Genomic DNA, 25,684 nt, shown 5'->3' on the forward strand with positions numbered 1-25,684 from the left:
TCCACCCTCCCCCCTCGTCACCTTACACGAGTTCCTGCTTGTAGATCTTCTCCTTGTGCATTCGCTCCATATGCCGCGCGATATGCATCTTCTGCTTCGCCTTGTAGACACAATGGGGACATTGAAACTGGGGCTCCTTGCCGCACTCCCACTTCTGATGGTTCCTCAGGCTACTCTTCAGCTTATAGACCCTACCGCAGGCCGGGCAGTTGAAACCCTCCGGGTTAGACGAGCCGGAGCCCAGGCCCTTGCCCAAGCCCACGCCGGATCGCCACATGATCGATGGCACGCTCCATCGCTGCCAGGCCGCCGGCCACTTGAGGCCGGTGATGCTCAGGTCCTCGGCTGGAACACAAGATCCCCGGCTTTATTAGTATGTGTCCCGCGCGAACGCACGATCGGTTGAGGCGAAATCTTTATTGCGTTGCCAAGCGCTCGAGTGGGAAACGCGGCCGACAGTGCCCGACCGTCGTTCCCCGGTTTTTCGGCTTAAGAATTAGGACTTAGCGGCTATGGGGGGCATTGCATGGCTTTAGAGATGTGTGTCGATGATGGCTCGTTGATTCGGTACTTCGACGTGCCTCTTCGACGTCGTACGCTCCACGCCCGCCTCTTCCCTTCTCCCTCGTTCTCTTTCTCACTCTCTCGCATCCGCGGGTGTGGATTCTCGTTCATGTATCTTTAAAAAATAGTTCGGAGTAGATAGAGATCGAGGTTGTCGTCGGGAGCGGAGGGGCACCTCCTCGGCGTGTCCTAGAAAGAAAGCCATTTCGAAGAGGAACCACGCTCGCTGGGGATCGCTGGATCCTTGCGAGCCTCGCGGCACATCCTCGATCGCAGGTGCGTCGATGCCGACGATTGACGTTGATCAGTTGATCACTCGTCAAGGGGATAGAGGAAAAGAAATGCGTGTCCTTCGTGTCCCTACTTTCGAGCCCCAAGCAGCTAGTTATGAGTTTCGCATTCGAGGAAGGAGCGGTAACTGCATGTTACGAAAGTAACATTCACAGATCACAGCGGCTGACAGATCTCTCGTTTAGGCAGTTCTGCGTAACGTTTTCGTTAGAACTTGAAATTATCGCCAGCCGAACGGTGAATGTTTCTTTCGATGCGCAAGCGATGAAAGTTCGATACGTAAAAGTGGCATTTCTATATACAAGACTCGAGAAAGGTTAGTGCGCATGCTACTCCCCTGTTGTCGTACAGGTGGAGAAGGCAGGAGAAAAAGATAAGAGATGTCAAGGTTGCTCAGTTGCTTAAATAGCTCTCGCAACGATGCTTGAACCAACCGAAGATATGCAATAAGATCGATTATTTACAAAGGAGAAATGCTCGTAACTTAGCGGCTACAACTATTTGAATTTATTTTCTCATGCTTCATTTAATTTGCTCAGATTCTAATAACTTATTTATTCCTGATTATTCTGGCGAGAGCTAACTGTAGCTCTCGACTCAGTCGCCGAGTAAGATAATCGATGATTTATAATTCAACTATCTCTCGTAATTGAAAATTTATAGGTAAAAGTTACTTGCGGGAATTATTGTCTTTTTGTAAATCATAGGTGTATAAATTTTATGTTGTCATCAATTAACCTAAAATAAGTATTATAAAATACGGTATACTAGCGTATGATTGAAAGCTGCAAGGGTAAAATTGGGTGATCAAGGATGCATTTGTCGATTTTATACTACAATTACGAATTGGTCGATTAATACCGTAGGGCACAATTTTCCTATCGATCGCATAAATTGATTATTTAAATAACATGAAAATAACATAACTGCTAGCGGCTGATAAAGATGGATCACAGGATAGTTCGATATAATGCTCATACAAATTTATTTCTTTCACACGCAGATAATACGATATTAATTCTCATTCGAAGTTACATAATCACTCGATAATTGAGTTAATAATAACGGCATTTTTGCGTAACGCCATCAGTCTTAATAAGTTCATTATGTGCCTCGGACCTTAGATTAATGTACAAAAATAACTGTCGCATCACTTATAAACTAACGATTCATAACTAATCTCCTAATAAACTTCATCCTTTATCTTTTCATCTTCGTTATTTCTCTTTACTCTTTGCTCTTTCTTCATCAGAGAAAAAAAGCAGTTTTTCTTATCAGCGCAAGATGAATCTTTGTTTTAAGTGGCACTTATTATTTTAGCAACCGATTACATTACGTTCAAGGCACTTTGTTTTAACAAAAAAGTAAAATACAAAAAAAAATCACTCTGGATAATAATTGATTGATAAATTGATTAACCTTTCAATCTATCAATCGAATCTTACGAACTGAGAAATGAAACACAAACACTAAAATTAAATCCTGGCAAATCACTATCGATTAACTAATATAATCAATGAAATAGAAACATTTCATCGAGCGCAAAATCATAATATATCTCATAGCAACACTTCCTATAAATAAAACTCGTTTTAATCGTTCAATCTTAATTTCTAATGAGTATATATATGTAATAATAAGTCTTCATCAACGAGTTTACGCGCGTAGATAAGGAAAAAAAAATATATAAAAAAATATAAAGACTGTCGAAAAAAAATGTTCAAGACTGTTATATAGATTTGTAGAATTAGTATACGTAGAATTATATTATTAGTTATTACATATAGAATTAGTTTTCATTTATCTTCCGTCTCGCAATGTTCTTAAAAATTTGAACAGTGATCATAAAATATCTGATAATATTGTGTGAAACTTTTATCGTTTCAAGAATAATGTATCTATTATTGAAAAATCATTTTAAAAAATATCGTGCATGTATTAAGCGCTTTCTCAAATCTTTCTTTGCCGAGTGGACAGTCTTCGGATTCTTATCGCGCGATTTTACATTGAGAGAGAGATCAGTCGAACTCTAGTTTCGGCACGTTGGAGTGCAGGTACTCCTCCATATCCACCTTATCCTTATGCTGGCGACGTATGTGACGCTGCCAGTGTGCTTTGCGCTTACAACGTTGCGGGCAAAACGGACATTTAAACTGCGGCTCCTTGCCGCATTCCCAATGCTCGTGACGTTGCAGCGAGTCCTTCCTCCTGTACGAACGGCCGCATCTAGAGCAGGCGAAGCGACCGACCGGCTTGTTGACGTAGTTCCAAGCTTTCGGTATCTTCAACTCGGCGAACGGCATCAGCGTATTCTCCTGCGTCTGCATTGACAGATTCATGGATTCCTCCTCCTCTATTAGGTCGATCAGACTCCTGTTCTCCTTCGCCGTACCTGCAAATGGGAGAAGAAATAGCTTTAGTTCAGTCCCACTGTCCTACTGTTCCACTGTGAGACTCCGTGCCGCCGAAATCGAACGTGCGACTCGTGTTTGTCCTCGATAAGTCCTGGAATATCGTTAGCGAGAAATCTGTGGGGCATATCCTTAATTTAATTGAGGGATAAACTGAATTCGGATCTTAAACTAGTCGTAAATACTGCAAAATTTCGAAAAAAATTGCATAATTCAGAAAAATAATTTCGTTATTATAGAAATTTCTCATTTTTATTAAAAGAAAAAATTGTAGGAAGGATGTACGTCAGAGGAAATAAATCTTAAATTAATTATAAATATTCAATAAATTCAATTTTTAATAAATCGAGGATAATGACCGTAAGTGGTATTTCTATATACAGTCTGTCAAGTAAGAGCGTGATCGGCCTAATTTATAGAAAAATTGAGTTAGCAAAATTTTGAAATACATAGATACATTCTATTTGATTAGAGCTAAGATGCAATCACATTAATAATGTGTCCAGTCACCATTGTCGTCGATAATTGACTGACATCTCCGAGGAATATTTTGTAGCAAGAATCTCCATATCTGACGAATTTCTCAAGATAATTGCTTTAAACTTATAAATATTTGTCTTCCACGAACCTTATGTTTAATATATGCCCAAACATTTTCGAACGGATTTGCATCGGGCGACTGTGACGGCCAATCAAATTGATTGATGCCAGATTGCTCCTTCCACTCATTATCAGTACAGAGTCTGTTCCGGTATTTCGGATCATTATCCTTCTGCAGGATCCAATCTTCATTTTTTTTTCATAAACCACGAATTGGCAGATAGCAACAAGGCCTTTTTATAGATTTCCAACATTTTGTCCGCATTCAGATTGTGTGTAAACATGTAACACAGCTTCGAAGCGCGACGCGTACGCGGCACTCATAACGCCTATGCTTTGCTCTGGTAAAACTTTAACAACAACTGAGCTTTTCTTCGCAATTAAAGCATCCAGGAGAAAAGTATCCTCTATCGACTCACGGAAGAATCAGGAGTACAGCTTTTACCAACTGCGAGTTGTAGCGACCACGTCCTTACTTGACAAACTGTAGTCCAAAATATGCTTCGGAGATGTCAGTCAATTATTATCGACGACGATGGTGACTGGACACATTATTAATATAATTGCATCTTAGCTCTAATCAAATAGAACGTATCTATGTATTTCAAAATTTTGATAACTCAATTTTTCTATAAAGTAGGCCGACCACGCTCGAGGAAGGTTAGTGCGCTTGCTCCCCTGTTGTCGTACAGGTGGAGAAGGCAGGAGAAAAAGATAAGAGATGTGAAGGTGGCTCAGTTGCTTAAATAGCTCTCGCAACGACGCTTGAACCAACCGAAGATATGCAATAAGATCGATTATTTACAAAGGAGAAATGCTCGTAACTCTAGACTGGAGGATGAGCCGACTCTCGGCTCATCCGAGTGAGTGGTGTAGACGGGTAAAAATCTATAGTTTATATGTATAGTTTATGTCACGTACACTATAGAAGGCGGATGAGCCGAGAGTCGGCTCATCTTCCAGTCTAGAACGGGCATTAGCGGTTACAACTATTTGAATTTATTTTCTCATGCTTCATTTAATTTGCTCAAATTATAATAACTTATTTATTCCCAATTATTCTGGCGAGTGCTAACTGTAGCTCTCGATTCAGTCGCCGAGTAAGATAATCGATGATTTATAATTCAACTATCTCTCGTAATTGAAAATTTATAGGTAAAAGTTACTTGCGGGAATTATTGTCTTTTTGTAAATCATAGGTGTATAAATTTTATGTTGTCATCAATTAACCTAGGATAAGTATTATAAAATACGGTATACTAGCGTATGACTGAAAGCTGCAAGGGTAAAATTGAGTGATCAAGGATGCATTTGTCGATTTTACACTACAATTACGAATTGATCGATTAATACCGTAGAGCACAATTTTCCTATCGATCGCATAAATTGATTATTTAAATAAAATGAAAATAACATAACTGCTAGCGGCTGATAAAGATGGATCACAGGATAGTTCGATATAATGCTCATACAAATTTATTTCTTTCACACGCAGATAATACGATATTAATTCTCATTCGAAATTACATAATCACTCGATAATTGAGTTAATAATAACGGCATTTTTGCGTAACGCCATCAGTCTTAATAAGTTCATTATGTGCCTCGGACCTTAGATTAATGTACAAAAATAACTGTCGCATCACTTATAAACTAACGATTCATAACTAATCTTCTAACAAACTTCATCTTTTATTAAAATAAATGCACGCTCGTATAAATATAAAATTAAAAGGAAGGGGGCTGGTGATCGAGCGGTGGTGGATGTTGGATCATGTAATTATTAAATTACATTTAATACTATTTTTTTATTGTTTATTATATTATAAATATAATATATAATATAATAATTATAATAATAAAATTAATTAAAAAAAAACATTTAATAATTGTATGATTTGGCATATATTGCTGCTCGATCATTGGCCTTTTTCCTTTTAATTTCATCCTTTATCTTTTCATCTTCGTTATTTTTCTTTCCTCTTTGCTCATTCTTCATCAAAGAAAAAAAAACAGTTTTCCTTATCGGTGCAAGATGAATCTTTGTTTTAAATGGCACTTATTTTGGCAATCATTCAGTTTAGCAATACTGGCAAATCACTATCGATTAACTGATATAATCAATGAAATAGAAACATTTCATCGGGCACAAAATCATAATATATGTCATAGCAACACTTCCTATAAATAAAACTTGTTTTAATCGTTCAATCTTAATTTCTAAATGAGTATATACATGTAATGATAAGTCTTCATCAACGAGTTTACGCGTAGATAAAAAAAAATATATATAAAGATATATAAAGACTGTCGATACAAAAAAAATTTTTTCAAGATTGTTATATAGATTTGTAGAATTGGTATACGTAGAATTAGATTATTACATATAGAATTAGTTTTCATTTATCTTCCGTCTCGCAATGTTCTTAAAATTTGAACAGTGATCATAAAATATCTGGTAATATATTCTGTTTTTTATCGTTTCAAGAATAATGTATCTATTATTGAAGATTCATTAAAAAAATATCGTGCGTGTATTAAGCACTTTCTCAAATCTTTCTTTGCTGAGTGGGCAGTCTTCGGATTCTTATCGCGCGATTTTACATTGAGAGACATCAATCGAACTCTAGTTTCGGCATGTTGGAGTGCAGGTACTCCTCTATATCCACCTTATCCGTATGCCATTTACGTATGTGATGCTGCCAGTGTTCTTTGCGCTTACAACGTTGCGGGCAAAACGGACATTTAAACTGCGGCTCCTTGCCGCATTCCAATCGCTCATGGCGTTGCAGCGAGGTCTTCCACTTGTACGAACGGCCGCATCTGGAGCAGGCAAAGCAACCGACGTGCTTGTCGACGTAGTTCCAAACTTTCGATATTTTCAACTCGGTGAACGGCCGTATTCTCAGCGTATTCTCCTGCGTCTGCATTGACAGATTCATGGATTCTTCCTCCTTCTCTATTAGGTCGCTCAGACTCCTGTTCTCCTTTGCCCTACCTGCAAATGGAAGAAGAAATAGCTTTAGGTCAGTCCCACTGTCCTACTGTTCCACTGTGAGTCTCCTTGCTGCCGAAATCGAACTCGTGCTTGTCCTCGATAAGTTCTGGAATATCGTTAGCGAGAAATCTGTGGGGCATATCCTTAATTTAATCAAGAGATAAACCAAATTCGGATCAACCGTAAATACTGCAAAATTTTGGAAAAATTTTCATAATTCAGAAAAATAAATTCGTTATTACAGAAATTTATCATTTTTATTGAAAAAAAATTGTAGGAAGGAAATACGTGGTATCAGGAAATAAATCTTAAATTAATTATAAATATTCAATCAATTCATTTTTTAATAAATCGAGGATAATGACCGTAAGTGGCATTTCTATATACAAGACTTGAGAAAGGTTAATGCGCATGATACTCCCCTGTTGTCGTACAGGTGAAGAAGGCAAGAGAAAAAAATAAAAGATGTCAAGGTTGCTCAGTTGCTTAAATAGCTCTCGCAACGATGCTTGAACCAACCGAAGATGTGCAATAAGATCGATTATTTACAAAGAAGAAATGCTCGTAACTTAGCGGCTACAACTATTTGAATTTATTTTCTCATGCTTCATCTAATTTGCTCCGATTCTAATAACTTATTTATTCCTGATTATTCTGGCGAGTGCTAACTGTAGCTCTCGATTCAGTCGCCGAGTAAGATAATCGATGATTTATAATTCAACTATCTCTCGTAATTGAAAATTTATAGGTAAAAGTTACTTGCGGGAATTATTGTCTTTTTGTAAATCATAGGTGTACACATTTTATGTTGTCAATTAACCTAGGATAAGTATTATAAAATACGGTATACTAGCGTATGATTGAAAGCTGCAAGGGTAAAATTAAGTGATCAAGGATGCATTTGTCGATTTTACATTACAATTACGATGTCGGAATTGGTCGATTAATACCGTAGGGCACAATTTTCCTATCGATCACATAAATTGATTATTTAAATAACATGAAAATAACATAACTGCTAGTGACTGATAAAGATGGATCACAGGATAGTGCGATATAATGCTCATACAAATTTATTTCTTTCACACGCAGATAATACAATATTATTTCACATTCGAAGTTACATAATCACTCGATAATTGAATTAATATTAACGGCATGATTTGTTGCGTAACGCCATCAGTCTTAATAAGTTCATTATGTGCCTCGGACCTTAGATTAATGTACAAAAATAACTGTCGCATCACTTATAAACTAACGATTCATAACTAATCTCCTAACAAACTTCATCCTTTATCTTTTCATCTTCGTTATTTCTCTTTTCTCTTTGTTCATTCTTCATCAGAGAAAAAAAAACAGTTTTTCATATCGGTGCAAGATGAACTTTTGTTTTAAATGGCACTTATTTTAGCAACCATGCAGTTTAGCAATACTGGCATATCGATTAACTGATATAATCAATGAAATAGATATATTTCATCGGGCACAAAATCATAATATATGTCATAGCAACACTTCCTATAAATAAAACTCGTTTTAATCAATCAATCTTAATTTCTAATGAGTATATACATGTAATAATAAATCTTCATCAATGAGTTTACGCGCAGATAAGAAAAAAAATATAAAGACTGTTGATACAAAAATTTTTCAAGACTGTTATATTGATTTGTAGAATTGGTATACATAGAATTATATGGGTGGAGTTCCGAAAACGGCCGACCTCCGATTTCGATGAAACTTTGTGAAAAGTTTCGTTTTGGGTTAAAATAAAAGTCCTTAAAAGGAATTTTGGCGACTCCTATGATAAAGCCATTTTTTAAGATAAAATGATAAAAAATATAGGGCTGTTCTTCCGAAAATGTCCGTGCTTCGATTTAGGTGAAACTTTGTGAATAGGTTTCTTTTAGATAAAAAAGACATGTACTAAAAGGATTTTTTGCGACTCCAAAATTTAGCAACTTTTTTAATATTTTTGCAAGGGTGGGCCAATAATCAAGAATCTTAATTCAAGCAGTTAGGTATCACGCTGGGAGTTTGTTTAGATTTATTATGCGGGGGAAGAGGCTCCGCCGTAGACGGAGCCCTTCCCCCGTCTATTTGTGTACTGTTTATATACATGTATTGAAGGCACACTATGTGTCTTCTATACATTCTATTGGCATAAAAGGCATAAATGACTAATATATATATCAAAATAGTTCACGTATACACTTTCCACGCGAGACGAGTTGTCACATGAGTTCGTGGCGTGCTTTACAAGCTCGTTTATATATATACATACATACTAGCTTCTGACCTTGATTATTTACATTCTGTAGTATTCGGTCTATTTGGCGTGTTTGCGCTCATATTCTATCATTCGTCTTTTGTTAATCGTTGTTGCAAGACTGATACGACTTAAAATGAAGTTTTTTTCAATATTATGGCAAGAACCTACTGCTTCCACGCATACACTTTTCACGCGAACCGAGGTTCACCGCCACCCCCCTGCTTTCGGGGGAGGTGCGATAGCCCCTTCCTCGCTTACGTGTGTACTGTTATACACACACAATATTGAAGTATTATAAAAATTCATATTAACTTTCCACGCGTGAAACGTTCACGCATGTACTTTGTAAGGCACACTATGTGTCTAGTTTAAAAGATGTTGAGCCCCCCGCAGGAGGGCGGAACCTGCTGCCTCCACGCATACACTTTTCACGCGAACCGAGGTTCACTCCCACTCCCCCCCTACTTGCGGGGGAGGGGCTATAACATCCCGTAGAATTATGAAGGTCTTTGTATATTTTTTATCATTTTATTTTAAAAAATGGCTTTATCATAGGAGTCGCCCAAATTCCTTTTAAGGGCTTTCATTTTAACTCAAAACGAAGCTTTTCACAAAGTTTCATCGAAATCGGAGAGCGGCCGTTTTCGGAACTTTATCCAAAAAATATCGTGCATGTATTAAGCGCTTTCTCAAATCTTTCTTTGCCGAGTGGACAGTCTGCGGATTCTTATCGCGCGATTTTACATTTTGTAGTATTCGGAGATGTTGGAGTGCAGGTACTCCTCCATATCCGCCTTATCCGTAATATAATGCTGCTCACGTATGTGACGCTGCCAGTGCGTTTTGCGCTTGCAACGTTGCGGGCAAAACGGACATTTAAATTGCGGCTCCTTGCCGCATTCCCATTGCTCGTGGCGTTGCAGCGTGTTCTTCCTCGCGTACGAACGGCCGCATCTGGCGCAGGCAAAGCGACCGACGTGCTTGTCGACGTAGTTCCAAACTTTCGATATTTTCAACTCGGTGAACGGCCGTATTCTCAGCGTATTCTCCTGCGTCTGCATTGACAGATTCATGGATTCTTCCTCCTCCTCTATTAGGTCGCTCAGACTCCTGTTCTCCTTTGTCCTACCTGCAAATGGAAGAAGAAATAGCTTTAGGTCAGTCCCACTGTCCTACTGTTCCACTGTGAGTCTCCTTGCCGCCGAAATCGAACGTACGACTCGTGCTTGTCCTCGATAAGTTCTGGAATATCGTTAGCGAGAAATCTGTGGGGCATATCCTTAATTTAATCAAGAGATAAACCAAATTCGGATCTTAACTAACCGTAAATACTGCAAAATTTCGGAAAAATTTTCATAATTCAGAAAAATAAATTCGTTATTACAGAAATTTATCATTTTTATTGAAAGAAAAAATTGTAGGAAGGATATACGTGGTGTCAGGAAATAAATCTTAAATTAATTATAAATATTCAATCAATTCAATTTTTAATAAATCGAGGATAATGACCGTAAGTGGCATTTCTATATACAAGACTTGAGAAAGGTTAATGCGCATGCTACTCCCCTGTTGTCGTACAGGTGAAGAAGGCAGGAGAAAAAGATAAAAGATGTCAAGGTTGCTCAGTTGCTTAAATAGCTCTCGCAACGATGCTTGAACCAACCGAAGATGTGCAATAAGATCGATTATTTACAAAGGAGAAATGCTCGAAACTTAGCGGCTACAACTATTTGAATTTATTTTCTCATGCTGCATTTAATTTGCTCAGATTCTAATAACTTATTTATTCCTGATTATTCTGGCGAGTGCTAACTGTAGCTCTCGATTCAGTCACATAATCAATTTAGCTACATAAACACTTGATAATTGAGTTAATAATAACGGCATGATTTGTTGCGTAACGCCATCAGTCTTAATAAGTTCATTATGTGCCTCGGACCTTAGATTAATGTACAAAAATAACTGTCGCATCACTTATAAACTAACGATTCATAACTGATCTTCTAACAAATTTCATCCTTTATTAAAATAAATGCACGCTCGTATAAATATAAAATTAAAGGAAAAAGCTAATGATTGAGCAGTAATGGATGTTAAACCATATAATTATTAAATTACATTCAATATTATTTTTTATTATTTATTATATTATATATATATATTATATAATATAATAATAATAATATTAATAAAAAAAAAACATTTAATAATTATATGATTTAACATCCATTACTGCTCGATCATTGGCCTTTTTCCTTTTAATTTCATCCTTTATCTTTTCATCTTCGTTATTTTTCTTTCCTCTTTGCTCATTCTTCATCAAAGAAAAAAAAACAGTTTTCCTTATCGGTGCAAGATGAATCTTTGTTTTAAATGGCACTTATTTTGGCAATCATTCAGTTTAGCAATACTGGCAAATCACTATCGATTAACTGATATAATCAATGAAATAGAAACATTTCATCGGGCACAAAATCATAATATATGTCATAGCAACACTTCCTATAAATAAAACTTGTTTTAATCGTTCAATCTTAATTTCTAAATAAGTATATACATGTAATAATAAGTCTTCATCAACGAGTTTACGAGCAGATAAGGAATAAAAAATATATAAAAAAATATAAAGACTGTCGATATAAAAAATTGTCAAGACTGTTATATAGATTTATAGAATTGGTATACGTAGAATTATATTATTACATATATTATAGAATTAGTTTTCATTTATCTTCCGTCTCGTAATGTTCTTAAAAATTTGAACAGTGATCATAAAATATCTGTTAATATTGTGTCAAACTTTTATCGTTTCAAGAATAATCTATTATCTATTATTGGAAAATTATTTAAAAAAATATCGTGCATGTATTAAGCGCTTTCTCAAATCTTTCTTTGCCGAGTGGACAGTCTTCGGATTCTTATCGCGCGATTTTACATTGAGAGAGAGATCAGTCGAACTCTAGTTTCGGCATGTTGGAGTGCAGGTACTCCTCCATATCCACCTTATCCGTATGCCATTTACGTATGTGACGCTGCCAGTTCGATTTGTGCTTGGAACGTTGCGGGCAAAACGGACATTTAAACTGCGGCTCCTTGCCGCATTCCCAATGCTCGTGGCGTTTCAGTGACTTCTTCAACGTGTACGAACGGCCGCATCTGGAGCAGGCAAAGCGACCGACCAATTTTAGTTTCGGCATGTTGGAGCGCAGGTACTCCTCCATGTCCACCTTATCCTTATGCTGGTGACGTATGTGATTCTGCCAGGGTTCTTTGCGCTTACAACGTTGCGGGCAAAACGGACATTTAAACTGCGGCTCCTTGCCGCATTCCAATTGCTCGTGGCGTTGCAGCGTGTACTTGCTCTTGTACGAACGGCCGCATCTGGAGCAGGCAAAGCAACCGACCGGCTTGTTGACGTAGTTCCGATCTTTCAATATTTTCAACTCGACGAACGGCATCAGCGCATTCTCCTGCGTCTGCATTGACAGATTCATGGATTCCTCCTCCTCTATTAGGTCGCTCAGACTCCTGTTCTCCTTCGCCCTACCTGCAAATAGGAGAAGAAATAGCTTTAGGTCAGTCCCACTGTCCACTGTTCCACTGTTCCACTGTTCGTACCGCACTCCTCTTCATTTTCCTCGGTTACCATTGGGGTTATTTCCAAAAAGTCGCTAGGATTCGTCTCCATGTCCATCTCGTATTCCGATCGTCGATCTTCCGAATCGTCGATTACTGTAGCTTCATCCGTACCTTTACTCGTGTCGAGAATCTCTTCGATCTCGGGATCCGCTTCATTATCCGAATTTAATCTCGGTGTTGTACCTAATGGCGCATTAGGATTGACAACAGGTGTCTCCGGAATAAGTACTGGCATATTTTCTTTCCCTTTAAGAAGCTCCGCGTGCACCTCGTCGAATTGTGCGATGTCATTTGCGCCATCATCACTCGCGCCTTCCTTCGGCCTATTTCTTTCCAACCAAGCAGCTGCGTTAACACACGCAGTCCGAAAGTCATAAAAATTTTCCAAGTTGTACATACATGGATAACACAGGACTTTTGGCAAACAATCGTCTTCAATTATCTTGAACGACAAGCATGTCTGGATCTTGTCGACGAGTTGGCGATTCTTGCCTTCCTGGCCGAATATGTGCATCCTAAAGGCGTCGTAGGAGGCGCACAGGCGACACAGCTCGTCATAAGATTTCCTTGGCTCGTTCACCATCGCTGTCGCCGTCGACGTCGACGTCGACGTTGTCATCGTCGTCGTCGTAGTCATCGATATCGTCGCCATCGTTATGTCGCCAGTCTCTCTCTCTCTCTCTCCATCTCTCGAGAAAGCTCCGCGTCCCTCTCGCGCGTAAATCGAACGTGCGACTCGTGCTTGTCCTCGATAAGTTCTGGAATATCGTTAGCGAGAAATCTGTAGGGCATATCCTTAATTTAATCGAGGGATAAACCGAATTCGGATTTTAAACTAGCCGTAAATACTGCAAAATTTCGGAAAAATTTTCATAATTCAGAAAAATAATTTCGTTATTACAGAAAATTACAGAAAATTTCTCATTTTTATTGAAAGAAAAAATTGTAGGAAGGATATGCGTGGTCAGGAAATAAAATCTTAAATTAATTATAAATATTCAATCAATTCAATTTTTAATAAATCGAGGATAATGACCGTAAGTGGCATTTCTATATACAAAACTTGAGAAAGGTTAGTGCGCATGCTACTCCTAGTGCGAGAGCCCACCGCAAAAATTTGGGTCCATCGCTTTTATGGATAAATTTACTTGCAAAAGGTAGTTTATAAGTCGTATTATCATAAACGATTGTCAGCCAAACTCGTACCCCCTGCGTTATGAGCAATAAAAATTTATTAACAATTGGATTTCTAAGCGATTTGGGTCCATCGCTTTTATGGACGAAACTTGTTTCATTCGAAAGGGCATCAAATTCCCTTTCAGAAAATACCCGGCTGATTTGCCCTGGCCCCTGCAAAACCCAGGCTGATCATGATTTTTGACTCAACGCGCGAGTCAGATCGAGCGTGGCGTTTGAAATGCGCGCCGTAAACAAGGACAGAGCGTCACGCTTTTATTTATACTTTGGATACTATCTAATATTATAAATTTTTAAAGATCATAATTGTTGTTATTGTTATTATTTAACGTTTATGATATTATAATATTGTGTAGGGATTATATTTTTGATTTTTTTATCATTCATATTATTATATTTTATATGTTAATTATATACTTTTATCATTTATTATGATCTTAATTTATTATGATCTTAATTTTGATATCGATTCATCAGAAGACGAGTCTTCAGATGAGTTTTCCGATGAATGAATCATTAGCATTTCCTTTAATCTTACTTTATTTGTAACTTTCTTACTGTATAATTTTATTTCTGAAACATCTCATTCCGAATTTTTTTATACTGTTTCAATAAATGTAACTGTACCGTGTGAGAAATGTTCATTTAATCTAACCTTAATTAAAAATTCCTATTACAAACTGTACAATTAAAAATAAACAATTAATAAACAAAAATAAACAATTAAATTAACAATTAACACGTACTAGGATTTTTTTTATTATAAATTGATGTATGAACATCTAATCTTACTGTTTGAATATATATTAATATTATTATACACTGTAAAAAGCATTGATGTGCATATCAAAAATTCATTTGACGTGTTAGTAGTATCTCATTTATTTCATTGAAAAATTACGAGTTTATCATTACCCGTGGCCGAGTTACATAATAAACTGTAAATAGTCATCAGATTTCTGACGATTTTTTACAGTTTATTTTTTTCCGTGTAGTATTTGCTATGATTTTGTTAAAATTTAATTAATTATAAAAAAAATGTAAAAAACTTGGAAATATTCGACAAAATTCCAATTTACATTACGTTCTCTGACAGTTCCATACTTTTTATCTGGAAATATGATATTTTTAACTATGATAAATGATAAAAGTATATAATTAACATATAAAATATAATAATATGAATGATAAAAAAATCAAAAATATTCATAATCCCTACACAATATTATAATATCATAAACGTTAAATAATAACAATAACAACAATTATGATCTTTAAAAATTTATAATATTAGATAGTATCCAAAGTATAAATAAAAGCGTGACGCTCTGTCCTTGTTTACGGCGCGCATTTCAAACGCCACGCTCAATCTGACTCGCGCGTTGAGTCAAAAATCATGATCAGCCTGGGTTTTGCAGGGGCCAGGGCAAATCAGCCGGGTATTTTCTGAAAGGGAATTTGATGCCCTTTCCAATGAAACAAGTTTCGTCCATAAAAGCGATGGACCCAAATCGCTTAGAAATCCAATCGTTAATAAATTTTTATTGCTCATAACGCAGGGGGTACGAGTTTGGCTGACAATCGTTTATGATAATACGACTTATAAACTACCTTTTGCAAGTAAATTTATCCATAAAAGCGATGGACCCAAATTTTTGCGGTGGGCTCTCGGACTATCCCCTGTTGTCGTACAGGTGGAGAAGGCAGGAGAAAAAGATAAGAGATGTGAAGGTGGCTTAGTTGCTTAAATAGCTCTCGCAACGATGCTTGAACCAACCGAAGATATGCAATAAGATCGATTATTTACAAAGGAGAAATGCTCGTAACTTAGCGGCTACAACTATTTGAATTTATTTTGTCATGCTTCATTTAATTTGCTCAGATTCTAATAACTTATTTATTCCTGATTATTCTGGCGAGAGCTAACTGTAGCTCTCGACTCAGTCGCCGAGTAAGATAATCGATGATTTATAATTCAACTATCTCTCGTAATTGAAAATTTATAGGTAAAAGTTACTTGCGGGAATTATAGTCTTTTTGTAAATCATAGGTGTATAAATTTTATGTTGTCATCAATTAACCTAAACTAAGTATTATAAAATACGGTATACTAGCGTATGATTGAAAACTGCAAGGGTAAAATTGAGTGATCAAGGATTCATTTGTCGATTTTACACTACAATTACGAATTGGTCGATTAATACCGTAGAGCACAATTTTCCTATCGATCGCATAAATTGATTATTTAAATAACATGAAAATAACATAACTGCTAGCGGCTGATAAAAATGGATCACAGGATAGTTCGATATAATGCTCATACAAATTTATTTCTTTCACACGCAGATAATACGATATTAATTCTTATTCGAAATTACATAATCACTCGATAATTGAGTTAATAATAACGGCATTTTTGCGTAACGCCATCAGTCTTAATAAGTTCATTATGTGCCTCGGACCTTAGATTAATGTACAAAAATAACTGTCGCATCACTTATAAACTAACGATTCATAACTAATCTTCTAACAAACTTCATCCTTTATTAAAATAAATGCACGCTCGTATAAATATAAAATTAAAAGGAAGGGGGCTGTTGATCGAGCGGTGGTGGATGTTGGATCATGTAATTATTAAATTACATTTAATATCATTTTTTTATTGTTCATTATATTATATATATAATTTATAATATATAATATAATAATTATAATAATAAAATTAATTTAAAAAAAAACATTTAATAATTGTATGATTTGGCATACATTGCTGCTCGATCATTGACCTTTTTCCTTTTAATTTCATCCTTTATCTTTTCATCTTCGTTATTTTTCTTTCCTCTTTGCTCATTCTTCATCAAAGAAAAAAAAACAGTTTTCCTTATCGGTGCAAGATGAATCTTTGTTTTAAATGGTACTTATTTTGGCAACCATTCAGTTTAGCAATACTGGCAAATTACTATCGATTAACTGATATAATCAATGAAATAGAAACATTTCATCGGGCACAAAATCATAATATATGTCATAGCAACACTTCCTATAAATAAAACTTGTTTTAATCGTACAATCTTAATTTCTACTGAGTATGTACATGTATAAATAATAAGTCTTTATCAACGAGTTTACGCGTAGATAAAAAAAAATATATAAAGATATATAAGACTGTCGATACAAAAAAAATTTTTTCAAGATTGTTATATAGATTTGTAGAATTGGTATACGTAGAATTAAATTATTACATATAAAATTAGTTTTCATTTATCTTCCGTCTCGCAATGTTCTTAAAAATTTGAACAGTGATCATAAAATATCTGGTAATATATTCTGTCAAATTTTTATCGTTTCAAGAATAATGTATCTATTGTTGAAGAGTCATTAAAAAAATATCGTGCGTGTATTAAGCACTTTCTCAAATCTTTCTTTGCTGAGTGGGCAGTCTTCGGATTCTTATCGTGCGATTTTACATTGAGAGAGAGACATCAGTCGAACTCTAGTTTCGGCATGCTGGAGTGCAGGTACTCCTCCATATCCACCTTATCCGTATGCCATTTACGTATGTGACGCTGCCAGTTCGATTTGAGCTTGGAACGTTTCGGGCAAAACGGACATTTAAACTGCGGCTCCTTGCCGCATTCCCAATGCTCGTGGCGTTTTAGCGAGTCCTTCCTCCTGTACGAACGGCCGCATCTAGAGCATGCAAAGCGACCGACCAACTTTAGTTTCGGCATGTTGGAGTGCAGGTACTCCTCTATATCCACCTTATCCGTATGCCATTTACGTATGTGACACTGCCAGTGATCTTTGCGATTACAACGTTTCGGGCAAAACGGACATTTAAACTGCGACTCCTTGCCGCATTCCCAATGCTCGTGGCGCTTCAGCGAGTCTTTCCTGCTGTACGAACGGCCACATCTAGAGCAGGCACAGCGACCGACCGGCTTGTTGACGTAGTTCCAATCTTTCAATATTTTCAACTTGACGAACGGCATCGGCGCATTCTCCTGCGTCTGCATTGACAGATTCATGGATTTCTCCTCCTCTATTATGTCGCTCAGACTCCTGTTCTCCTTCGCCCTATCTGCAAATAGGAGAAAAAATAGCTTTAGGTCAGTCCCACTGTCCACTGTTCCACTGTTCCACTGTTCGTACCGCACTCCTCTTCATTTTCCTCGGTTACCATTGGGGTTATTTCCAAAAAGTCGCTAGGATTCGTCTCCATGTCCATCTCGTATTCCGATCGTCGATCTTCCGAATCGTCGATTACTGTAGCTTCATCCGCACCTTCACTCGTGTCGAGAATCTCTTCGATCTCGGGATCCGCTTCATTATCCGAATTTAATCTCGGTGGTGTACCTAATGGCGCATTAGGATTGACCACATGTGCCTCCGGAATAAGTACTGGCATATTTTCCTTTCCTTTAAGAAGCTCCGCGTGCACCTCGCCGAATTGTGCGCTGTCATTTGCGCCATCATCACTCGCGCCTTCCTTCGGCCTATTTCTTTCCAACCAAGCAGCTGCGTTAACACACGCAGTCCGAAAGTCATAAAAATTTTCCAAGTTGTACATACATCGATAACACAGGACTTTTGGCAAACAATCGTCTTCAATTATCTTGAACGACAATCACGTCTGGATTTTGTCGACGAGCTGGCGATTCTTACCTTCCTGGCCGAATAAGTGCATCCTAAAGGCGTCGTAGGAGGCGCACAGGCGACACAGCTCGTCATAAGATTTCCTTGGCTCGTTTGCCATCGCTGTCGCCGTCGCCGTCGACGTTGTCATCGTCGTCGTCGTAGTCATCGATATCGTCGCCATCGTTATGTCGCCAGTCTCTCTCTTTCTCTCCATCTCTCGAGAAAGCTCCGCGTCCCTCGCGCGCATAAATCGAACGTGCGACTCGTGCTTGTCCTCGATAAGTTCTGGAATATCGTTAGCGAGAAATCTGTAGGGCATATCCTTAATTTAATCGAGGGATAAACCGAATTCGGATTTTAAACTAGCCGTAAATACTGCAAAATTTCGGAAAAATTTTCATAATTCAGAAAAATAATTTCGTTATTACAGAAATTTATCATTTTTATTGAAAGAAAAAATTGTAGGAAGGATATGCGTGGTCAGGAAATAAAATCTTAAATTAATTATAAATATTCAATCAATTCAATTTTTAATAAATCGAGGATAATGACCGTAAGTGGCATTTCTATATACAAGACTTGAGAAAGGTTAGTGCGCATGCTACTCCCCTGTTGTCGTACAGGTGGAGAAGGCAGAAGAAAAAGATAAGAGATGTGAAGGTGGCTCAGTTGCTTAAATAGCTCTCGCAACGATGCTTCAACCAACCGAAGATATGCAATAAGATCGATTATTTACAAAGGAGAAATGCTCGTAACTCTAGACTGGAGGATGAGCCGACTCTCGGCTCATCCGAGTAAGTGGTGTAGACGGGTAAAAATCTATAGTTTATTTGTATAGTTTATGTCACGTACACTATAGAAGGCGGATGAGCCGAGAGTCGGCTCATCTTCCAGTCTAGAACGGGCATTAGCGGCTATAACTATTTGAATTTATTTTCTCATGCTTCATTTAATTTGCTCAGATTCTAATAACTTATTTATTCCCAATTATTCTGGCGAGTGCTAACTGTAGCTCTCGATTCAGTCGCCGAGTAAGATAATCGATGATTTATAATTCAACTATCTCTTGTAATTAAAAATTTATAGGTAAAAATTACTTGCGGGAATTATTGTCTTTTTGTAAATCATAGGTGTACAAATTTTATGTTGTCAATTAACCTAGAATAAGTATTATAAAATACGGTATACTAGCGTATGACTGAAAGCTGCAAGGGTAAAATTGAGTGATCAAGGATTCATTTGTCGATTTTACACTACAATTACGAATTGGTCGATTAATACCGTAGAGCACAATTTTCCTATCGATCGCATAAATTGATTATTTAAATAACATGAAAATAATTGCTAGCGACTGATAAAGATGGCTCACAGGATAGTGCGATATAATGCTCATACAAATTTATTTCTTTCACACGCAGATAATACGATATTATTTCTCATTAGAAGTTACATAATCACTCGATAATTGAATTAATAATAACGGCATGATTTGTTGCGTAACGCCATCAGTCTTAATAAGTTCATTATGTGCCTCGGACCTTAGATTAATGTATAAAAATAACTGTCGCATCACTTATAAACTAACGATTCATAACTAATCTTCTAACAAACTTCATCCTTTATTAAAATAAATGCACGCTCGTATAAATATAAAATTAAAAGGAAAAGCTAATGATTGAGCAGTAATGGATGTTAAATCATATAATTATTAAATTACATTCAATATTATTTTTATTATGTATTATATTATATATATATTATATAATATAATAATAATAAAATTAATAAAAAAAAACATTTAATAATTATATGATTTAACATCCATTACTGCTCGATCATTGGCCTTTTTCCTTTCAATTTCATCCTTTATCTTTTCATCTTCGTTATATTTCTCTTTCCTCTTTGCTCATTCTTCATCAGAGAAAAAAAAACAATTTTTCTTACCGATGCAAGATGAATCTTTGTTTTAAATGGCACTTATTTTAGCAACCATTCAGTTTAGCAATACTGGCAAACCATTATCGATTAACTGATATAATCAAGATGAAATAGATATAGTTCATCGGGCACAAAATCATAATATATGTCATAGCAATACTTCCTATAAATATAACTCGTTTTAATCAATCAATCTTAATTTCTACTGAGTATGTACATGTAATAATAAGTCTTTATCAACGAGTTTACGCGTAGATAAGGAAAAAAATATAAAGACTGTCGATACAAAAAATTTTCAAGACTGTTATATAGATTTGTAGAATTGGTATACGTAGAATTATATTATTACATATAAAATTAGTTTTCATTTATCTTCCGTCTCGCAATGTTCTTAAAAATTTGAACAGTGATCATAAAATATCTGGTAATATATTCTGTCAAATTTTTATTGTTTCAAGAATAATGTATCTAGTGAAGAATCATTTTAAAAAATATCGTCATGTCTTAAGCGCTTTCTCAAATCTTTCTTTGCCGAGTGTACAGTCTTCGGATTCTTATCGCGCGATTTTACATTGAGAGAGAGATCAGTCGAACTTTAGTTTCGGCATGTTAGAGGGCGGGTACATTAGTTTATCCGCAATCCGCATGCCGCTCACGTAAGTGACGCTTCCAGTGTTCTTCGCGCTTAAAACGTTGCGGGCAAAATGGACATTTAAACTGCGGCTCCTTGCCGCATTCCCAATGCTCGTGGCGCTTCAGCGAGTCCTGCTGTACGAACGGCCACATCTAGAGCAGGCAAAGCGACCGACCGGCTTGTTGACGTAGTTCCAATCTTTCAATATTTTCAACTTAACGAACGGCATCAGCGCATTCTCCTGCGTCTGCATTGACAGATTCATGGATTTCTCCTCCTCTATTATGTCGCTCAGACTCCTGTTCTCCTTCGCCCTATCTGCAAATAGGAGAAAAAATAGCTTTAGGTCAGTCCCACTGTCCACTGTCCCACTGTTCCACTGTTCGTACCGCACTCCTCTTCGTTTTCCTCGGTTACCATTGGGGTTATTTCCAAAAAGTCGCTAGGATTCGTCTTCATGTCCATCTCGTATGCCATCTCGTATTCCAATCGTCGATCTTCCGAATCGTCGATTACTGTAGCTTTATCCGCACCTTCACTCGTGTCGAGAATCTCTTCGATCTCGGGATCCGCTTCATTATCCGAATTTAATCTCGGCGAATTTAATCCTAATGGCGCATTAGGATTGACCACAAATGCCTCCGGAATAAATACTGGCATATTTTCCTTCCCTTTAAGAAGCTCCGCGTGCACCTCGCCGAATTGTGCGCTGTCATTTGCGCCATCATCACTCGCGCCTTCCTTCGGCCTATTTCTTTCCAACCAAGCAGCTGCGTTAACACACGCAGTCCGAAAGTCATAAAAATTTTCCAAGTTGTCCATACATGGATAACACAGGACTTTTGGCAAACAATCGTCTTCAATTATCTTGAACGGCAAGCACGTCTGGATCTTGTCGACGAGCTGGCGATTCTTGCCTTCCCGTCCGAATATGTGCATCCTAAAGGCTTCGTAGGAGGCGCACAGGCGACACAGCTCGTCATAAGATTTCCTTGGCACGTTCGCCATCGCTGTCGCCGTCGACGTCGACGTCGACGTCGACGTTGTCATCGTCGTCGTAGTCATCGATATCGTCGCCGTCGTTATGTCGCCAGTCTCTCTCTTTCTCTCTCTCTCTCTCGAGAAAGCTCCGCGTCCCTCGCGCGCGTAAATCGAACATGCGACTCGTGCTTGTCCTCGATAAGTTCTGAAATATCGTTAGCGAGAAATCTGTGGGCGTTTCGTGATGTCTCTTGGCACGTAAGACACGCGCGTGCGCAATCACTTCTATTTCTGCCTACGGTGATAGAGGCTCTTGTGGTTGTTTAGGCTGTTGAGCGTCCTGAACACCTTGTGGCAGAGCGCGCAGACCGCGCTGTTCAGGGGCTGAAAGTGCTGCTGCTCTTTGTGCCGCTTTAGGGACTTCGTCGTGGAGAGAGTCTTGCCGCACACGTCGCACGTGTAGCAGATTCCTGGTGGCAGCAGGCTACCGTGTAACGGGTGCGACAGTCGGATCGCGAAGATCGCCGAGGGCGGACCTGAGATCCGCGCGATCACACAGACACATTGATTTTTTTTTTTTAATAGATTTAGATCGCGAGAGATATTTGTTTTCCATTCGGATGGAAATGCCGCCGAAGACGTAAGAAATGCGAACGTAAGAGAAAGAAAGAGGCAACAGCGATACGATGGAGCGTTTTTACAAAGCGGTAGACAAGCAAAGCGAGACAGGGAGAAGTTATACGTGTGAGTTGATAAATATAACAGATAGAAAAAAAGTGGAGGCGGTGCACAAGTCGATAAATTATATGATGAAAAGCAGATTTTAAACGTGCGTTCATGAAGAAACGAAAAAGTAAAGGTATATACATACAGGTAGATAGAAATGTAGATAACGTAAAATAGAGACATAGACAGATACATAAATGCAGATATGAACGAGCGTAAAAGAGGGAGAAAACGTGAAGTATGCAAAGAGATTTGAAAAAAAAGAAAGAAAAATGAGAGAAAGAAAGAGAGAGAAAAAAAAAGAGAGAGAATGAAATCAAGTACCATAGTCCGTTACATATGCATCGACACCCAATTAAAAAGAAATATTTCCATTATACGAACCAATATTTGTGGTGTAGGAGGCACACGGAGAGCCACGTGTGTGGATGGACCCCCAGCGCAAGTCCGTGTTCGTGAAGGTAGCGGGTATTAGGTACACACAGAACAATGACGAACCAGAGCCAAACGTATAGCCGAGCGAGCGGGACCGGGAACAAACAAGAACAAAGATACAACTGCTATTAATATCACTGGACAAGATTAGTTACGATACGCTGCTAAGTATTCTTGCATGATTAGGGCTAGAGAGACAGGGTGATGTGCCAAGGTGTTAAGGGCCAAATGTGAGGTTCTCGTTGACAGTCAAAATACCAGCCGACCGGGCAGGTCGGCTGGTTGAGGGGAAAGACGGTTTAAGGAGGAGCGGGCTTGAGGATTAAATCGGGATCGATCGAGAGCAGATTGGCAGTGGTATCGAAGGAAGTTGCTACTGAATATCCGCCGATACTCTTACTGACAGCCTGTTGAAGTGTCCCTGCGAGCCACGTACATTGCTCGAGTACTTCGTTTCTGCTGCATCTTTAGTCGCAGAGAGATATAAATGTGGCTCGGAGCTCTGGTTTGTCATTGGTCATGCATAATAAGCGCGACAATTCGTGGACCGCCGAAGGAACGACAGTGCGATTTGCGCGGATTTCTCGTTACCGTAAAAAGACAAAGAGAGAAATCTTCGTTTGTTTTGCGTCTTGGAAGTTACTTTGCAATCGATATTTCGCTTGTTTCACATTTTCACATTTTCACATTTTCACTTATGGCTGCATTTATGTATTTTTAGTTTACGAAACGCAATAACAAGTGTTGAAGATTTCGTTCTTTGTGATAACAAAAAGTCCGAAAAGAATCCGAAAGAGCGAAAATCCAAGACGGTCGTTTATTATAACCGTTTTGCTGTCATTGTGAAATGAAGAACAAGGATATTGTAAACGCGATTCGAGTTTTATAGTCAATATAATTCGACATTTGTATCTTGCTATATGCGTGATCGAGTATTGCGCTTGGAGCTAACCAAGAAGAAATCCAGAAATGATTGATAAGGCGATAAATTATACTTCAATCCGTATACTTATCGTAATTTATGAACATTTATGATGGGATACCGAATGAGACGGAAACGATGCCCGATGAGAGAAAAAAGGTATTCCAAGCGAGCTTAACAAGCAACGAAATGTCCGCACATACCTTTCTCCGAGCTGTAAAAGTAAACGTGCCACTTTCTTCCGGCATATTAACTGACTTTCGATGGAAAAAGGGTAGTATCTGTAGTATCAACAGTGGAGGCGACGACGGTAACGATAACTAAAAGTAACGGTCACAGTAGAGAGTGTAATAGTTAGAGGCAATAGTAGCAAGAGTGACAATAGCAGCAGCAACAATAATATGAAAACTTGCCGATAGAGAAAAATGTTAATGGCGATAACAACTACTACAACACATCAAATAGAAAAGATAATATAATGATAACATCGGAGACAAAAATATCCTTTTTTTCATTTATAAATAAGAGAAAGAACGATATATCCAGAAATAAACGTGCTTTTTTTAAAAAATACGACAATCAAGTGAAAGTTATACATTAATACGCGCACGCGCACCCACGTACACGCACGTGCGTTCTATATCGATAAGTGCATTGTTTATTTTTAGCGATTATAATTTTTTAATGCACGTCTTGTTTACTTGCGAACATAGCTCCGACAATTTTTCCCAACATTTTTCCAATGATGTTTTCTTAAACGCGAGTGTTTGAGTAATCTAAAATAATAAGAACACATCGCTTCAAAATTGTAATTAATAATAATACAGAAACACTGTGTAAATGCTGATACATGTGCATGCATAAAGTAAAGCTTCAAAATGTGGAACAATCTGAAAAACTATGATGAATAACAATACTTATAATTTACGGATGCTTCTCCCACTTGCACTTTAAAATATCAACATTAATTCGATTTACGCTATATCCAAGTTTAAATTAGCCATCCTAACATAAAATTAATTTTTAATGAGTAAACCCTAATTTTTAATAAATATAAATCCTATTCAAATGTGATGGGCGCAAACACAATTGTGCAAAAATCAGTAAAAGGCATGATTTGTTGCGTAACGCCATCAGTCTTAATAAGTTCATTATGTGCCTCGGACCTTAGATTAATGTACAAAAATAACTGTCGCATCACTTATAAATTAACGATTCATAACTAATCTTCTAACAAACTTCATCCTTTATTAAAATAAATGCACGCTCGTATAAATATAAAATTAAAAGGAAAAAGGCTAATGATCGAGCAGTAATGGATGTTAAATCATATAATTATTAAATTACATTTAATATTACTTTTTATTATTTATTATATATATATATATATATATATATATATATATATATATATATATATATATATGTATTATATAAT

The 25,684-nt window shown here is 37.3% G+C and overlaps 4 protein-coding genes across 6 annotated transcripts; all 4 read right to left on the reverse strand.

Annotated features, from left to right (window-relative positions):
• Nucleotides 1-1,823: 1,823 nt before the first annotated feature.
• LOC139812908 (longitudinals lacking protein, isoforms N/O/W/X/Y-like) lies at nt 1,824-12,070 on the reverse strand. Its single transcript, XM_071778097.1, has 2 exons — nt 9,957-12,070; nt 1,824-6,864 (listed from the first exon to the last, which is right to left on the reverse strand). Exons 1-2 carry the CDS (start codon nt 10,207-10,209, stop codon nt 6,482-6,484), a joined length of 636 nt encoding a protein of 211 aa, XP_071634198.1. The 5' UTR covers nt 10,210-12,070; the 3' UTR covers nt 1,824-6,481.
• On the reverse strand, nt 10,607-24,721 carry LOC139812900 (uncharacterized). 3 transcript variants are annotated; one of them, XM_071778078.1, is made up of 3 exons: nt 23,274-24,721; nt 12,755-13,533; nt 10,607-12,683 (listed from the first exon to the last, which is right to left on the reverse strand). In XM_071778078.1, exons 2-3 carry the CDS (start codon nt 13,425-13,427, stop codon nt 12,085-12,087), a joined length of 1,272 nt encoding a protein of 423 aa, XP_071634179.1. In that variant the 5' UTR covers nt 13,428-13,533; nt 23,274-24,721; the 3' UTR covers nt 10,607-12,084. The 3 variants fall into 3 exon arrangements, with proteins under 3 accessions (XP_071634179.1, XP_071634178.1, XP_071634180.1); XM_071778079.1 differs by lacking the exon at nt 23,274-24,721 and having other exon boundaries at nt 12,136-12,292; nt 12,417-12,683; nt 12,755-15,324; XM_071778077.1 differs by lacking the exon at nt 23,274-24,721 and having other exon boundaries at nt 12,755-15,324.
• LOC139812901 (uncharacterized) lies at nt 16,284-19,847 on the reverse strand. The gene is made up of 3 exons (XM_071778080.1): nt 18,638-19,847; nt 18,125-18,490; nt 16,284-18,053 (listed from the first exon to the last, which is right to left on the reverse strand). The coding sequence occupies exons 1-3, from the start codon at nt 18,927-18,929 to the stop codon at nt 17,455-17,457; spliced, it is 1,257 nt and encodes a 418-aa protein (XP_071634181.1). The 5' UTR covers nt 18,930-19,847; the 3' UTR covers nt 16,284-17,454.
• LOC139812905 (uncharacterized) lies at nt 19,994-22,247 on the reverse strand. Its single transcript, XM_071778088.1, has 2 exons — nt 21,572-22,247; nt 19,994-21,500 (listed from the first exon to the last, which is right to left on the reverse strand). The coding sequence occupies exons 1-2, from the start codon at nt 22,245-22,247 to the stop codon at nt 21,304-21,306; spliced, it is 873 nt and encodes a 290-aa protein (XP_071634189.1). The 3' UTR covers nt 19,994-21,303.
• Nucleotides 24,722-25,684: the final 963 nt, after the last annotated feature.

The sequence above is a fragment of the Temnothorax longispinosus genome, chromosome 5, assembly GCF_030848805.1.
Source record: "Temnothorax longispinosus isolate EJ_2023e chromosome 5, Tlon_JGU_v1, whole genome shotgun sequence".
Classification (NCBI taxonomy): Eukaryota; Metazoa; Arthropoda; class Insecta; order Hymenoptera; family Formicidae; genus Temnothorax; species Temnothorax longispinosus.

Coding starts and splice junctions, on each gene's coding strand:
- LOC139812908 (XM_071778097.1), bottom strand. CDS start 10,209: ATGAATCTGTCAATGCAGACGCAGGAGAATACGCTGAGAATACGGCCG. Junction 6,865..9,956: donor GCACTGGCAGCGTCACATAC/GTGAGCAGCATT, acceptor TTCCATTTGCAG/GTAGGGCAAAGGAGAACAGG.
- LOC139812900 (XM_071778078.1), bottom strand. CDS start 13,427: ATGGCGACGATATCGATGACTACGACGACGACGATGACAACGTCGACG. Junction 12,684..12,754: donor GGAAAATGAAGAGGAGTGCG/GTACGAACAGTG, acceptor TCCTATTTGCAG/GTAGGGCGAAGGAGAACAGG.
- LOC139812901 (XM_071778080.1), bottom strand. CDS start 18,929: ATGCCCTACAGATTTCTCGCTAACGATATTCCAGAACTTATCGAGGAC. Junction 18,491..18,637: donor GCACTTATTCGGCCAGGAAG/GTAAGAATCGCC, acceptor GTGTTAACGCAG/CTGCTTGGTTGGAAAGAAAT. Junction 18,054..18,124: donor GGAAAATGAAGAGGAGTGCG/GTACGAACAGTG, acceptor TCCTATTTGCAG/ATAGGGCGAAGGAGAACAGG.
- LOC139812905 (XM_071778088.1), bottom strand. CDS start 22,247: ATGACTACGACGACGATGACAACGTCGACGTCGACGTCGACGTCGACG. Junction 21,501..21,571: donor GGAAAACGAAGAGGAGTGCG/GTACGAACAGTG, acceptor TCCTATTTGCAG/ATAGGGCGAAGGAGAACAGG.